The following is a 16851-nucleotide window of genomic DNA, read 5'->3' on the forward strand; positions in this document are numbered from 1 at the left end:
CTTACCTGGCAGACCGAACCTACCGGGTAACCTGGAGAGGGTCTAGCTCAGAACCTTGCCCACTTAAAACTGGCGTTCCTCAGGGATCAGTCCTGGGTCCCCTCCTCTTCTCTCTGTACACCAACTCTCTCGGGTCTGTCATTCAGTCGCACGGCTTTTCTTATCACAGCTACGCAGATGACACCCAACTAATTCTCTCCTTTCCTGAGTCTGAAACTCAGGTAGCAGCACGTATCTCGGCCTGTCTGACTGACATCTCTTCTTGGATGTCTACACACCATCTGAAACTCAACCTCGACAAGACTGAGCTCCTTTTCCTTCCAGGGAAGGGCTCTCCTACCCAAGACCTGACTATAACAATTGACAACTCTATAGTAGTCCCCACCCAGACTGCTAGAAACCTGGGAGTAACACTTGACGACCAACTCTCCTTCACTGCTAACATTGCTGCGACCACCCGATCGTGTAGATACATGCTGCATAACATCAGAAGGATACGTCCACTTCTAACGCAGAAGGTGGCTCAGGTTCTGGTTCAGGCTCTAGTCATCTCACATCTAGACTACTGCAACTCCCTCCTGATTGGCCTGCCTGCATGCTCCCTCCTAATTGGCCTGCCTGCATGCTCCCTCCTGATTGGCCTGCCTGCATGTGCCATCCAACCCCTGCAGCTCATTCAGAATGCAGCGGCTCGACTTGTCTTCAACCTCCCCAAGTTCTCTCACACTACACCTCTCCTCCGCTCTCTTCACTGGTTACCAATTGCGGCCCGCATCCGCTTCAAGACACTAGTACTTACGTACAGGGCCACGAATGGATCAGCACCCGCTTACATCCAGGACATGGACCAACCATATACCCCTACCCGCCCACTTCGTTCTGCATCAGCCAAACTGCTGGCTGCCCCGTCACAGCGAGGGAGAACTAATCACTCAACGAAATTCAGACTGTTCACTGTCCTGGCTCCCAAATGGTGGAACGAGCTCCCCATCGACATCAGGATGGCCGAAAGCCTACACATCTTCCGCCGAAGGCTAAACACGCATCTCTTCCGACTACACCTCGGATAAAAAAATAAATAAAATACTTGAACCTGCACTTTCATATGTCTCTTTGTAGCATTAACTATTTAAAGCTACTGTATTTGCACTTACTACTTGTTGTCTGGAGTTTGAACCTTCACAGTTGAAAGCACTTAATTGTAAGTCGCTTTGGATAAAAGCGTCAGCTAAATGACATGTAATGTAATGTAACTATAGTAGATATATGATATATGAACTAATGTGGATCACTATAGTAGATATATGATATATGATATACGAACTCATGTGGATCACTATGATATATTGAGCGTCAGCGTCAGTTCTGGCAGGCCAGGTAGTCAAGACGCTGCTAACCGCTATTGGTCAACAACACGGTCTCATCAGCTGATCTGCATCAGCTAAGTTGCAGCAGCTGATCTGCATTAGCGCATCAGCTGGTCACTCCCCTTGCTGCTAAATGGCTACACTCAACAGGGCGGCTACTTAAGCTGATTCAGTTGGCTCCTTCTGCTTGCTGCCTTAGCTGCTCCTAAATGCTGCTACTTTAGCTTGTTCCTACTGCTGCTTTAGTTTGCTCCAAATGCTTGCTGCTCGCTTTTTGCTACCCACCTCCTCCCCTGCTCCACCTTGTCGTGTATAACGTGGCATTTGCTTCTATGTCATTGTTGCTGCTCTGTTCATATGGGGCAGTGGTGTAGTCCAGGGTATACGCTGGTATACGGCGTATACCTACTTATTTTTCAGTCAGCATTGCGTATACCCACTTCTAAATCCCCCCTGATGCGCACCATTCAGTAATATCTGTGAGCCAGATTGCCCATTTTTTCCTCAAGGATAGTGAAGCCATGACCCACCCTCCTCTGCCTCTAATTGGCTGGTACTCGCTGCTTTCACTGATTAGATTGGTTAACTTTAGGCATGAGGACTGATGAGCCAATCAGAGGCAGAGTAGGGCGGGTCATGCCGAGGAAAATATCGCTAATACCTCAGGTGCCAGTGAAAAAAAACCAAAAAAAAAACCTCAGGTGCCAGTGCCACTTGACTACGATAACGGCAGCAGACCAAACAACAGATGAAGAAATAACACAAGCGGCGGTGTGCCACCCCAGTTGATGGAAGACATAATTCTGAAGTAAGTTTTAAGGTGGTTTCCAAATGAATCATTATTTTAAACTACTGGCAAATTCCCAGTGGCAATATGACTGCACATTTAGAGGAGAAGAGATAACACCATGTTTGCCTCATGATAAATACATTTTACATTCATCCAGGCTGCTTGTGTGACCAGTAGTAACACTGCGGTCAAGCCAGCCTCCACCTCGAAATAAGCGGTCAAACTAGCCGCCCCTATATTTCGCGGTGCGCGTATACACTTGCTATTACGGTGAGACCGTCAGAACTAAAAACAGGGAATTTTCCGACGAAGGCAATTTCCCAATCATTTATTCTGTCTGCCTGTCTATCTGTCTGCCTTCCTGTCAGAAAGAAAGAAAGAATGAAAGATTTTAGCACACCTCACAACCAAAATAAGAGCCCCCCAAAGGTCATATATAAGCTGTTTGTCTACACATTCAGAAAATCATAAAAATAAAAGTCCTAGCTTCCACAGACCAATTTCACCTCAGATGGAGAGGACTCCATCTCAAGGTGTCAACTACAATGTTTCAGGACATTCTGATGTTGCTTTCCAAAATAAGAGCCCCCCAAAGATCATATATAAGCTGTTTTGTCTACACATTCAGAAAATCATAAAAATAAAAGTCCTAGCTTCCACAGATCAATTTCACCTCAGATGGAGAGTACTCCATCTCAAGGTGTCAACTACAATGTTTCAGGACATTCTGATTTTGTTTTCCAAAATAAGAGCCCCCCAAAAATCATATATTAGCTGTTTGTCTACACATTCATTCCGATGGGCCCACCACCTGTGGGAGGAACCGCTGGGGTCGGGTGCGCTGCCACATGGGTGGCAGTGAAGGTCAGGGGCCTCGACGGACCAGACCCGGGCAGCAGACGCTGGCTCTGGGGACGTGGAATGTCACCTCTCTGTGGGGGAAGGAGCCGGAACTGGTGCGGGAGGTGGAGCGCTACCAGTTAGATCTGGTGGGGCTTACCTCTACGCACAGTCTCGGTTCTGGAACCATACTCCTGGATAGGGGTTGGACTCTTTTCTTCTCCGGAGTTGCCCAGGGTGTGAGGCACGGGGGGGGTGGGGATACTCACAAGCCCCCGGCTGAGCGCCGCTACGTTGGAGTTTACCCCGGTGGACGAGAGGGTCGCCTCCCTACGCTTGCGGGTTGTGGGGGGGAAAACTCTGACTGTTGTTTGTGCATATGCACCAAACAAGAGTTCGGAGTATTCGGCCTTCTTGGAGACCTTGAGTGGAGTCCTATATGGGGCTCCAGTGGGGGACTCCATAGTTCTGCTGGGGGACTTCAACGCGCACGTGGGCAATGATGGAGACACATGGAGAGGCCTGATTGGGAGGAACGGCCTCCCTGATCTAAACCAGAGTGGTTGTTTGTTGTTGGACTTCTGTGCTAGTCATGGATTGTCTATAACGAACACCATGTTCGAACATAGGGATGCTCATAAGTGTACTTGGTACCAGAGCACCTTAGGCCAAAGGTCAATGATCGATTTTATAATCGTTTCATCTGATCTGAGGCCGTATGTTTTGGACACTCGGGTGAAGAGAGGGGCAGAGCTGTCAACCGATCACCATCTGGTGGTGAGTTGGGTCAGAGGGTGGGGGAAGACTCTGGACAGACTTGGTAAGCCCAAACGGGTAGTGTGGGTAAATTGGGAACGTCTGGAGGAGGCCCCTGTCCGACAGACTTTCAACTCACACCTCCGGTGGAGCTTTTTCGTGCATCCCTGTGGAGGCTGGGGGCATTGAACCCGAGTGGACAATGTTCAAAGTTTCCATTGCTGAAGCTGCGGCGAGGAGCTGTGGTCTTAGGGTCTTAGGTGCCTCAAGGGGCGGTAACTCACGAACACCGTGGTGGACACCGGTGGTCAGGGAAGCCGTCCGACTGAAGAAGGAGTCTTTCCGGGATATGTTATCCCAGAGGACTCCGGAGGCAGTGGCAAGGTACCGAAGGGCCCGAAGGGCTGCAGCCTCTGCCGTGAAAGAGGCAAAGCAGCGGGTGTGGGAGGAGTTCTGAGAAGACATGGAGAAGGACTTTCGGTCGGCACCAAGGTGCTTCTGGAAAACCGTTCGCCACCTCAGGAGGGGGAAGCGGGGAACCATCCAAGCTGTGTACAGTAAGGATGGGACGCTGTTGACCTCAACTGAGGAGGTAATAGGGCGGTGGAAGGAGCACTTTGAGGAACTCCTAAATCCGACTAATACGCCCTCTATGGTAGAGGCAGAGCTGGAGGATGATGGGGGATTGTCGTCAATTTCCCTGGTGGAAGTTGCTGAGGTAGTTAAACAACTCCACAGTGGCAAAGCCCCAGGGATTGATGAGATTCGTCCAGAAATGCTTAAAGCTCTGGGTGTGGAGGGGTTGTCTTGGTTGACACGCCTCTTCAACATTGCGTGGAAGTCTGGGTGTCTGCCTAAGGAGTGGCAGACCGGGGTGGTGGTTCCCTTTTTCAAAAAGGGGGACCAGAGGGTGTGTGCTAACTATAGGGGTATCACACTTCTCAGCCTCCCTGGTAAAGTCTTCTCCAAGGTGCTGGAAAGGAGGGTTCGGTCGATAGTCGGATAGAGGAACAATGCGGATTCCGTCCTGGTCGTGGAACAACGGACCAGATCTTTACTCTCGCAAGGATCCTGGAGGGAGCCTGGGAGTATGCCCAACCGGTCTACATGTGCTTTGTGGATCTGGAGAAGGCCTATGACCGGGTCCCCAGGGAGATACTGTGGGAGGTGCTGCGGGAGTATGGGGTGAGGGGGTCCCTTCTCAGGGCCATCCAATCTCTGTACAACCAAAGCGAGAGATGTGTCCGGGTTCTCGGCAGTAAGTCGGACTCGTTTCAGGTGAGAGTTGGCCTCCGCCAGGGCTGCGCTTTGTCACCAATCCTCTTTGTAGTATTTATGGACAGGATATCGAGGTGTAGTCGGGGTGGAGAGGGGCTGCAGTTCGGTGGGCTGAGGATCTCATCGCTGCTTTTTGCAGATGATGTGGTCCTGATGGCATCATCGGCCTGTGACCTTCAGCACTCACTGGATCGGTTCGCAGCTGAGTGTGAAGCGGCTGGGATGAGGATCAGCACCTCTAAATCTGAGGCCATGGTTCTCAGCAGGAAACCGATGGAGTGCCTTCTCCAGGTAGGGAATGAGTCCTTACCCCAAGTGAAGGAGTTCAAGTACCTTGGAGTCTTGTTCGCGAGTGAGGGAACAATGGAGCGGGAGATTGGTTGGAGAATCGGCGCAGCGGGTGCGGTATTACATTCAATTTATTGCACCGTTGTGACGAAAAGAGAGCTGAGCCAGAAGGCAAAGCTCTCGATCTACCGGTCAGTTTTCGTTCCTACCCTCACCTATGGTCATGAAGGTTGGGTCATGACCGAAAGAACGAGATCCAGGGTACAAGCGGCCGAAATGGGTTTCCTCAGGAGGGTGGCTGGTGTCTCCCTTAGAGATAGGGTGAGAAGCTCAGTCATCCGTGAGGAGCTCGGAGTAGAGCCGCTGCTCCTTCGCGTCGAAAGGAGCCAGTTGAGGTGGTTCGGGCATCTGGTAAGGATGCCCCCTGGGTGCCTCCCTAGGGAGGTGTTCCAGGCACGTCCAGCTGGGAGGAGGCCTCGGGGAAGACCCAGGACTAGGTGGAGGGATTATATCTCTAACCTGGCCTGGGAACGCCTTGGGATCCCCCAGTCGGAGCTGGTTAATGTGGCTCGGGAAAGAGAAGTTTGGGGTCCCCTGCTGGAGCTGCTACCCCCGCGACCCGAGACCGGATAAGCGGACGACGATGGATGGATGGATGGATGGTCTACACATTCAGAAAATCATAACAATAAATGTCCTAGCTTCCACAGACCAATTTCACCTCAGATCCATCTGACAACTTTTATTTTTATGATTTTCTGAATGTGTAGACAAACAGCTTATATATATATTTTTGGGGGGCTCTTATTTTGGAAAACAACATCAGAATGTCCTGAAACATTGTACTTGACACCTTGAGATGGAGTCCTCTCCATCTGAGGTGAAATTGGTCTGTGGAAGCTAGGACATTTATTTTTATGATTTTCTGATGTGTAGACAAAACAGCTAATATATGATTTTTGGGGGGCTCTTATTTTGGAAAACAACATCAGAATGTCCTGAAACATTGTAGTTGACACCTCAGATGGAGTCCTCTCCATCTGAGGTGAAATTGATCTGTGGAAGCTAGGATTTTTATTTTTATGATTTTCTGAATGTGTAGACAAAACAGCTTATATATGATCTTTGGGGGGCTCTTATTTTGGAAAGCAACATCAGAATGTCCTGAAACATTGTAGTTGACACCTTGAGATGGAGTCCTCTCCATCTGAGGTGAAATTGATCTGTGGAAGCTAGGACTATTATTTTTATGATTTTCTGAATGTGTAGACAAAACAGCTAATATATGATTTTTGGGGGGCTCTTATTTTGGAAAACAACATCAGAATGTCCTGAAACATTGTAGTTGACACCTTGAGATGGAGTCCTCTCCATCTGAGGTGAAATTGATCTGTGGAAGCTAGGACTTTTATTTTTATGATTTTCTAAATGTGTAGACAAACAGCTTATATATAATTTTTGGGGGGCTCTTATTTTGGAATTCAACATATCATGCAGTGAAAGGTTGTGAGGTGTGCTAAAATCTTTCTTTCTTTCTTTCTTTCTTTCTTTCTGACAGGAAGGCAGACAGATAGACAGGCAGACAGAATAAATGATTGGGAAATTGCCTTCGTCGGAAAATTCCCTGTTTTTAGTTCTGACGGTCTCACCGTAATAGCAAGTGTATACGCGCACCGCGAAATATAGAGGCGGCTAGTTTGACCGCTTATTTCGAGGTGGAGGCTGGCTTGACCGCAGTGTAGTAACTACAAACTGCTCCTAATCAAGTCATGATCATTTTATAATAGTGAGCAAGTAGAAATGACAGATTTTTGGGTTAACTAAATCATAGTCTTACATGTCACTGTTTCTAAAACAGGGCTTTTTTCTGGACTACTTTAAAAAAAGGTGAACACTGAGAGTATACCCACTTCTCCAGGGACCACTACACCACTGATATGGGGGAATAGTTTAGCTCTCCCAGTATTAAACTGTGTGAGCGTCCCCTAATGCTGCTGCTGTCCCCTGACTCTCTGCTTTTTCATGGTGCTCATGAAAGGTCAGGGGACTCCTCTGAACAGAGCCATATCGCCAAATTACGTTATGGACCTGACAGAAATGATGTATGAAATGAAAGCAGATTTAAAGTACACTCTCTCCGTGTTTTGGTAAGCCTGCCCCTGAAGTTTCGAGCGACGCTGCAGCAGACCACCGGTGTAGTCGAATGTATAGGAGTGGGTATACTGTACTGTACTGTATATATATATATATATACCCACTCCACTCCACACTCCAGTCCTCTCACAACAATCCCGTCATCGTTACGTAACGGTAGACTACACCACTGGTGGTAACCGTTAATACATGTTTTAATGTTTCTATAGTTTAATATCTTACCGTCTCGGAGTATCCTCTGCGGCTGCACGCGGGCTGGAAGGGGGCACGCTGCTTGTTTACTTCCTGCTCTCTAGCTGCGCATGCGCAGGGCGCCTCAAAGATCAGGCGTTGAGAGGTCTCACTCTGACGGAGTTTCCGTTTGTTTTCTCTGCAGAGCTGAAATGTAACGAAGTACTTTTACTCACGATGTTTAAGGTACTTGTTCTTTGATTTAATTAAGTTTATGTTCTGTTTCCACATGTTTCAATAAACATCTGCTTAAAGTTTTATTTTCTTATAAAAGGTCAGAAATATTCTGACTGTTTGACACATTAATCATCCTAATATTAACATAATATAATGATCCTAATATTAACATAATACACATTAATGAGCCTAATATTAACATAATACACATTAATGAGCCTAATATTAACATAATATAATGATCCTAATATTAACATAATATAATGATCCTAATATTAACATAATACACATTAATGATCCTAATATTAACATAATACACATTAATGATCCTGATATTAACATAATATAATTATCCTAATATTAACATAATACACATTAATGATCCTAATATTAACATAATACACATTAATGATCCAATACACATTAATGATCCTAATATTAACATAATACACATTAATGATCCTAATATTAATATAATACACATTAATGATCCTAATATTAACATAATACACATTAATGATCCTAATATTAACATAATACACATTAATGATCCAATACACATTAATGATCCTAATATTAACATAATACACATTAATGATCCTAATATTAATATAATACACATTAATGATCCTAATATTAACATAATACACATTAATGATCCTAATATTAACATAATACACATTAATGATCTTAATGTTAACATAATATTCTGACTTAATGATCCTAATATATCAACATAATATTTCATGTTTTTCGCCCAGCATATTTCCTTGGTCACCAAGATCTTGGTTGCAGCTGTCGCCGTGGTCCTGCTGCACTCCCAGCTACACCCTGCTACGCTCTGCGGTGCCACACTACATCCTCTAGCAGTGCCCTGCTATGACATGAGCTACTACGACTACCATTGTAGTCACTGTTCCATTATCTTTATTGTGACTATTATTGCCACTGTTCATCACACCCCCAACCAGCACCGTCAGACACCGTCTACCAAGAGCCTGGGTCTGTCCCAGGTTTCTTCCTAAAAGGAGTTTTTCCTCACCACTGTCACACTGAATGCTTGCTCTTGGGGGAATTACTAGAATTGTTGGGTCTTTGTAAATTTTAGAGTGTGGTCTAGACCTACTCTATCTGTAAAGTGTCTCAAGATAACTCCTGTTATGATTTGAGACTATAAATAAAATTGAATTGAATTGAATGTGTCTGGGTTCCTTCAGGATGAAGAAAGTGAAAGTGAATCCTGTTGAATGGCTGGACATTATGAAGAGAAGAAGTTCTTAAATAAAAACAGACTCTGATGTTTGTTAGATAAATACATTTAAATATCAGTAACATGTTACAAAACTGTATTACTGTTTTAACCCTCCTTTTGTCTGAAATTTAGCACCGTTTCACGTTTTTTTGACACATTTTTAATGCGTTTTCAACACTTTTGATGTTTTTTTTGACAATATTGTCGCTTTTCAAAAAGAAATTTCGCCTTTTGTTCTTTTCGAGGCTTTCAATGTTTTTGTTGCTTTTTTAAACATTTAAATTTGTCTTGCGAAGAGCGTTGTATGGAGCCATCCATGTTATTTTTGGGCACTCTGGTTGAAAGAAACCCAAATTTCTGATCTAGAAAACTTTGAAAACCTGGTCAGACAACAGGAGGGTTAGGGTTCAGATTTCAGATGTTGTTAGAGTTTTAAAAACAGAAACATATTCATTTACACTCCAGGACAGAAGAACAATGTTCTGCATTTATGGTTTCAAGTCTCCTAGTTGTAAGCTCTAATAGAGACAGAGCGTATTTAAGATGCAGACTCTATTCCCCAGTCTGACAATACAAACAGTACTTCAACTGTTCTTTAACTTCCAGACTGAAGATGAAGATGAGCTTCATGTTCCTCCTCCGTGTGCGTCTGCAGCAGCGAGGATCTCTGCTCGTTCATCCTCCGGGACTGAACTCTCTGAACCAGAGAGAAGAAATCCTCCTGACCGTCAGGAACTGGACCAATCACATCCTCCAGATCAGGAAGGGAACACCTCTGGTCCTCCATCCGGTCAGACTGCAGACAGACAGGTTAGAGAGACAGAGAGACAGACAGGTTAGAGAGACAGACAGACAGGTTAGCGAGACAGACAGACAGACAGGCAGAGAGACAGTGAAATCAGCGGAGTCATCAGGGATGTTATCAGACGTTTCCCACCAGTCTTCCATCTAATCTGAACTATATGTTTTGGGTGTCTAGGGTTAGACTAGGGTTAACTGTCGTCGCTACATGATGCTTCCCTTTGGTCAGCTAAACTCAAACTGTAATGTCCACAGAAACCACTGACAGTTCACAGGGCTCTGTAGCCGGTAGCACATCGCCTCATTTTGTAGGAAATCATTTGAATTGTTGTGCATATATTTTCATAGGATGTGGTATGAACATGTTCATGATAATGCCCTCCTGCACCTCCGACGTTTGCCATGTAGCCTCTTCCTTCATCACCCTGCTGCTACTGTTCCCTGCTGCTACTGCTACTGTACCCTGCTGCTACTGTACCCTGCTGCTACTGTTCCCTGCTGCTACTGTACCCTGTTCTGGCTGTGTGATGTTTTCTATTCCTTCCTTCACCCCATACCCTGTTCCCTGCTGCTACTGTACCCTTCTGCCACTGTTCCCTGCTGCTGCTGTACCCTGCTGCTACTGTTCCCTGCTGCTACTGTTCCCTGCTGCTACTGTACCCTGCTGCTACTGTACCCTGCGCCTACTGTACCCTGTTCAGGCTGTGTGGTGTTTTCTAGTCCTTCCTTCACCCCATACCCTGTTTCCTGGTGGTTGATGGTTGGTTCCAGGGTACCCATGTCTTCATGTTGCCAACTAAACGCCGTGTTACAGTACAGTCCCTTTCAATCTGCTCTGCAAGTGTCTTTATTTGGTTCCTGTTCACATCAGGAACAGGAACTGGTTTAGTCCTGACCAGCTGTCGTCACAGGAAAGGACCGCAGCCTCGCGGCGAAAACTTCTAAGGGATGTGGTAGTCAGATGGTCCAGTGGCCTCCCTTGCCTGAACCGGCCAAATGACAACGTTCCTCAAAAACAATCACCCCCACCGAACGGTAAGCAATCTTCCTCTTCTTTTCATTGTCTGTCTGAAACCGATACTGGCTGTTTTGTTCCCGCCACCGGCCATTCACGCCCTCCCACTCCTCGTCCGCTCTTCCCCCCAACCACAATAATTATTGGTGACTCCATCACACGGGATATACGGTTTTTTAATGCTGTCACACACTGCTTTCCTGGAGCCAAAGTTGCAGACATCCTGGCTAAAGCTGTGGACCTGATACCCTCACTCCCGACCTCTATTAAACGCATCGTGGTCCATTGTGGACATAATGACATGTCCTATCAGCAGAGTGAGCGCACAAAGAAGACTTTGGCACTCTCATTGAAGCTTTAAAAAGCACTGGGAAGTTGATTTTTATTTCGGGCCCACTTCCATCTCGAGGTCGCAGAGCATGCCTTTTTAGCAGACTACTCATCCTCAACACCTGGCTCCAGCTTACATCCGGCATTCACAAGATAGGTTTTATTGACAATTTTAATCTGTTTTGGGAACGTGGCTCCCTGTTCAGCAGGGATGGGATTCATCCCAGTAGACGCGGCAGCCAGATGCTCTGTGGGAATCTGCGGCACGCCCTGCAGACCCAGACCTTTGATTGACTGTTTGCACCCCGTAAACACACGCACAAGCGCACTTCCCAGTCACACTCTCCCATAAGCTCTCACTCCTTTACAGATAACTCTGCTAACCCACAGACCAGCTATATCATTCCAGTAAGAATCAATAATATCAGTAATCAGAGGTACAGCGCTACACGCTCCTCTGTGCTTCCTTTGGAGCAGCCACACATTCATAATCTCATAACTACGGTGTCTGTCCCCCGACTGAGATCGGTAAAATCAAACGTAAACCAACGAGGTGCTATACTTAACAACCTAATTGGAATTAAAACAACCGCTGCAACGATAGAACAGAATAGGAGAATCAAATGTGGACTATTAAATATTAGATCTCTTTTCTTCTAAAGCAATGTTGGTAAACGATTTGATATCAGATAATCAAACTGATCTATTCTGTCTTACGGAAACATGGCTGGGCCATGAAGAATATGTTAGTCTAAATGAAGCCACTCCTCCCACTCATAATAATACTCAAATTCCTATAGGCTCAGGCCGAGGAGGGGGAGTTGCAGCCATATTTGACTCAAGCCTGTTAATTAATCCTAAACCTAAACTAAATTATAACTCGTTTGAAAGTCTTGTTCTTAATCTTCAACATCCGATACGGAAAACATTACAGCCAATTATATTTGTTGTTGTTTACCGAGCGCCAGGCCCGTATTCTGAATTTTTATCTGAATTCTCAGAGTTTTTGTCATGTGTAGTCCTAAAATCAGATAAAATAATTATTGTAGGTGATTTTAATATCCATATGGACGTTGACAGCAATAGCCTTAGTACTGCCTTCAACTCACTGCTAGATTCTATTGGTTTCAGTCAGAGTGTGCATGAAGCCACGCACTGTTTTAACCACACCCTTGACCTTGTGCTGTCATATGGCATCAAAATTGAAGATTTAATAGTATTTCCACAGAATTCCTTATTATCAGACAATTTTTTAATAACTTTCGAATTCTTACTACCCGACTATACGAAATTAAATAAAAGCTTCTACACTAGATGCCTATCTGACAGTCCTATAGCTAAATTTAAGGAAGATATTCCAACAGCATTTAACTCAATGTCGTGCTTTAATATAACAGAGGACCTTTATGTAAACTTTAGTCCCTCCCAAATTGATAATTTTGTAGACGGTGCTACGGCCTGCCTACGGACTACTTTAGACTCTGTTGCTCCTCTCAAAAAGAAGATGATGAAGCAAAGGAAACTAGCACCTTGGTATAACTCCCAAACTTGCAAATTAAAACAAATCTCATGAAAACTTGAAAGTAAATGGCGTTCCACCAAATTGGAAGAATCTCGTTTAGATTGGCAAGACAGTCTGAACAATTATAGGAGGGCGCTCAGAAATGCCAGATCAGACTATTACTCATCATTAATAGAAGAAAATAAGAACAACCCAAGGTTTCTTTTCAGCACTGTAGCCAGGCTGACAGATAGCCACAGCTCTATTGAGCCATCTATTCCTATAGCTCTGAGCAGTGATGACTTCATGAGTTTCTTTAATAATAAAATTATAACAATCAGGGATGGAATTTATCACCTTTTGCCCTCAACTTTTAACGGTTCACCGTTGAATGCAGGAGTGCTAGAAAGAACGTCAGGACCTGACATATACTTAGACTGTTTTTTTCCTATAGACCTTCAACAATTAATGTTAAAGGTCTCTTCAGCTAAGCCATCTACCTGTCTCTTAGACCCCATCTCAACGAGACTACTTAAAGAAGCGTTACCCGTGGTTAACACTTCATTACTAGATATGATCATTATGTCTTTATTAACAGGTTATGTACCGCAGTCATTTAAAGTAGCTGTGATAAAACCGCTTCTGAAAAAAACCCACCCTTGATCCTGAGGTCTTAGCCAACTATAGACCTATATCTAACCTTCCCTTTCTCTCCAAGATCCTCGCTAATCAGTTATGTGACTTTTTACATAGGAATAGTCTATTTGAGGACTTTCAGTCAGGATTTAGAAAGCATCATAGCACAAAGACGGCACTGGTGAAAATTACTAACAACCTTCTAATTACTGCTGACAAAGGACTTGTCTCCATACTTGTCTTATTAGATCTTAGTGCTGCATTCGATACTATTGACCATACCATCCTGTTACAGAGACTGGAACATTTAGTTGGCATTAAAGGAATCGCACTAAGCTGGTTTAAGTCCTACTTCTCTGAGCGATCCCAATTTGTTAATATCAACGATAAATCCTCCAAGTACACTAAAATTAACCATGGCGTTCCTCAAGGCTCAGTGCTTGGACCAATTCTATTCTCCTTATATATGCTTCCTCTAAGCAATATTATTAGGAAACACTCAATTAACTTTCACTGTTATGCGGATGACACCCAATTATATCTGTCAATCAAGCCAGACGAAACCAGTCAGTTAGCTAAACTTCAAGTATGCATTAAAGATATAAAATCATGGATGACCTACAATTTTCTGATGTTAAACTCAAACAAAACTGAAGTTATTGTGCTGGGCCCTAAGCACCTCTGAACCTCATTATCCGAAGATATAATTACTCTGGATGGATATAATTACTCTGGATTGCCATGGCCTCCAGCACTACTGTCAGAAATCTAGGAGTTATTTTTGATCAGGATCTATCCTTTAACGCCGACTTAAAACAAATCTCTAGAACAGCCTTCTTTCACCTTCGTAACATTGCCAAAATTAGGAACATCCTTTCTCAAAACGATGATGAAAAACTAGTCCATACATTCGTTACTTCCAGACTGGACTACTGTAATTCCTTACTATCAGGATGCTCAAATAAAACTTAACTTAAGACTTTCCAGCTGATCCAGAATGATGCAGCACGTGTTCTGACAAGAACTAAGAAAATAGATCATATTTCTCCTGTATTAGCTTCTCTGCCTTGGCTTCCTGTAAAATCCAGGATTGAATTTAAAATCCTTCTTCTGACCTACAAAGCTCTAAATGGTCAAGCACCATCATCTCTTGAAGAGCTCATAGTACCTTATTGTCCCACTAGAGCACTGCGCTCCCAGAATGCAGAGTTACTTGTGGTTCCTAGAGTCTCTAAAAGTAGAATGGGAGCCAGAGCATTTAGCTATCAGGTTCCTCTCCTGTGGAACCAGCTCCCAGTCTGGGTTCGGGGGGCAGACACTGTCACCACTTTTAAGAGTAAACTTAAAACTCTCCTCTTTGATAAAGCTTATAGTTAGGGAGTGAGGAGTTGCAGCGTTCGCCTCGACCGGCGGGGGAAGGTATGTAGCCACAGTCATGATGCACCCCCTCCCTATCTCTGCTTCTCTTCATAGAAAGCTTACTATATTTAGGGTATGAGGAGTTGCAGCGTTCGCCTAGACCGGCGGGGGTGGGTGTGTAGCCACAGTCATGGCGCACCCCCACCCTATCTCTGCTTCTCCCCATAGAAAGCTTACGTATACTTAGGGAGTAAGGAGTCACAGCGTTAACCTAGACCAGCGGGGGAAGGTGTGTAGCCACAATCACGGAACACAGCCTCCCTATCTCCCCTTCCCTGCAGCTCTTAGTTATGCGGTTATAGTTCTAGACTACCGGGGTACCTCCTTTAACACACTGAGCTTCTCTCTCCTCTCTTTTTCCATCTGTGTGTATTCATATCCCAGAAATGCTTATTACTAACCTAGCTCCGGGGAGCTTATTCCCCGGAGTCCTTATGTTCTTTTTCCGCCCAGCATGTTTCCTTGGATCATGATGGCACCTACATCATGGTGGCAGCTGTCACCGTTGTCCTGCCCTACGCCCTGCTGTGCCCTATTACACCCTGCTACGCTCTGCAATGCCCGGCTTCGACTTGCTATGTCCGGCCAATGCCCTGCCACGCCCTGTTACGCTCTGCTGTGCTCTACGACACTATGAAGTATTATAACTACTACTTCTAGTCATTATCTTTATTGTGACTATTATTGCCATTGTTCATCACACCCCCAACTGGCACCGTCAGACACCACCTACCAAGAGCCTGGGTCTGTCCTAGGTTTCTTCCTAAAAGGGAGTTTTTCCTCGCCACTGTCGCACTTACGCATTCATGCATGCTCTTGGGGGAATCACTGGAATTGTTGGGTCCTTGTAAATTAGAGTGTGGTCTAGACCTACTCTATCTGTAAAGTGTCCTGAGATAATTCCTGTTATGATTTGACACTATAAATAAAACTGAATTGAATTGAATCAGGTTTCAGGTTTTTGGCGAACGTTTGTGCTTCAAACCAGAAGCTGTTACTTTGTTAAACTCCTCCATCCACTGACTGACAGTCTGTATGAAAAACAGTATTTAAAAAGGATCAGCTGAGCTTCCTACAGCTGGAAAGGAGACCAACAAAAACAATATTTCACCTCAGTTCAAACTCTGAATGTTTTGACTGATACAGTGAATACGAACATCAGTATATTGTAGAGGCAAAATGGTATACACAAAACTCACAGTTGGGTATGTTTTTCTGTAGTTTTTGTTTTGATCTAATCGACACATTCGGGGGATGCTGTAAATGAAATGTTTGAAGTGTTTCAACAGACAGACCCGACTGCAGCTGAACAATGTCAGCACACAGTTTGAAATAAGTTTGTCTCCTTCTAACAGGGCTACAGCCGTTACAGCCCTAGTATATTATATTTACATGTGAACAATACAACTACTGTGCTCATGCAGAATCCTTCCATGAGTCCTGCTGGTACCTGGTAGTGAATGAGCATGTAGTAGAAGTCCAGACTTGGGGGGGCGGGCTGGTCGGGGCTGCAGGCCCCACAAAGTGCAGCTGGTCCTGGGTCAGGCAGCAGACTGAGGCTGGCTCTCTGGTCCTCCAGTCTCTGACCCTGACCCTCCAGGATCAGGTCCAACAAGGCCTCTGGCTCCTCCTGCTGGCTGCTCCCACGCTGAAGTAACAACAGGGACCGGCTGTGAGATATTTAATGTGATTCAAGTTGTCTTAAGCCCTATTCAGATGGGACTAGTATTACCTGGTGACCTCTAGTCATTTGTAATAATTACAGAGGCTGTCTGTGATCTTAATTCTGTGCATTTAGGCCATGTCTGTAATTTGTAAAGTAAAAATTCCAGATTCCAAATGGCCGACCATATTTCACTGAACACGAAGTCCTGTAATAATATTATAATATAATAATATTATAATATGTCTGTGACTGGGTGGGCCTTATGTAATTTTTTCAAGGTTTTTGTTTCCTGTGCACCTTTTTATACCTCTGGCGAAGATGGATATGGAATGGTGAGGGCTGTGGACGCT

General features: G+C 44.8%; 2 protein-coding genes across 4 annotated transcripts in view; both read right to left on the bottom strand.

Moving 5' to 3' along the window:
* LOC116056979 (transcription termination factor 1) overlaps window positions 1-7790 on the bottom strand; it is a 31328-nt gene extending 23538 nt beyond the window's left edge. For all 3 annotated transcript variants that reach the window (XM_031309390.2, XM_031309391.2, XM_031309389.2), the window contains exon 1: window positions 7696-7790. The gene's annotated coding sequence lies outside the window, so the exon portion shown is untranslated. The remainder of the gene's footprint in view (window positions 1-7695) is intronic.
* Window positions 7791-9179: 1389 nt separating this feature from the next.
* Window positions 9180-16851, bottom strand: part of gpsm1a (G protein signaling modulator 1a) — an 11361-nt gene continuing 3689 nt past the window's right edge. The window contains exons 3-4 of the mRNA XM_035999083.1: window positions 16286-16483; window positions 9180-9929 (exon numbers count right to left, since the gene is read on the bottom strand). Of these exons, the coding sequence (XP_035854976.1) occupies window positions 9729-9929; window positions 16286-16483 (399 nt within the window). The 3' untranslated portion in view covers window positions 9180-9728. The remainder of the gene's footprint in view (window positions 9930-16285; window positions 16484-16851) is intronic.

This window comes from Sander lucioperca, chromosome 2 (genome assembly GCF_008315115.2).
Source record: "Sander lucioperca isolate FBNREF2018 chromosome 2, SLUC_FBN_1.2, whole genome shotgun sequence".
In the NCBI taxonomy this organism is placed as follows: Eukaryota; Metazoa; Chordata; class Actinopteri; order Perciformes; family Percidae; genus Sander; species Sander lucioperca.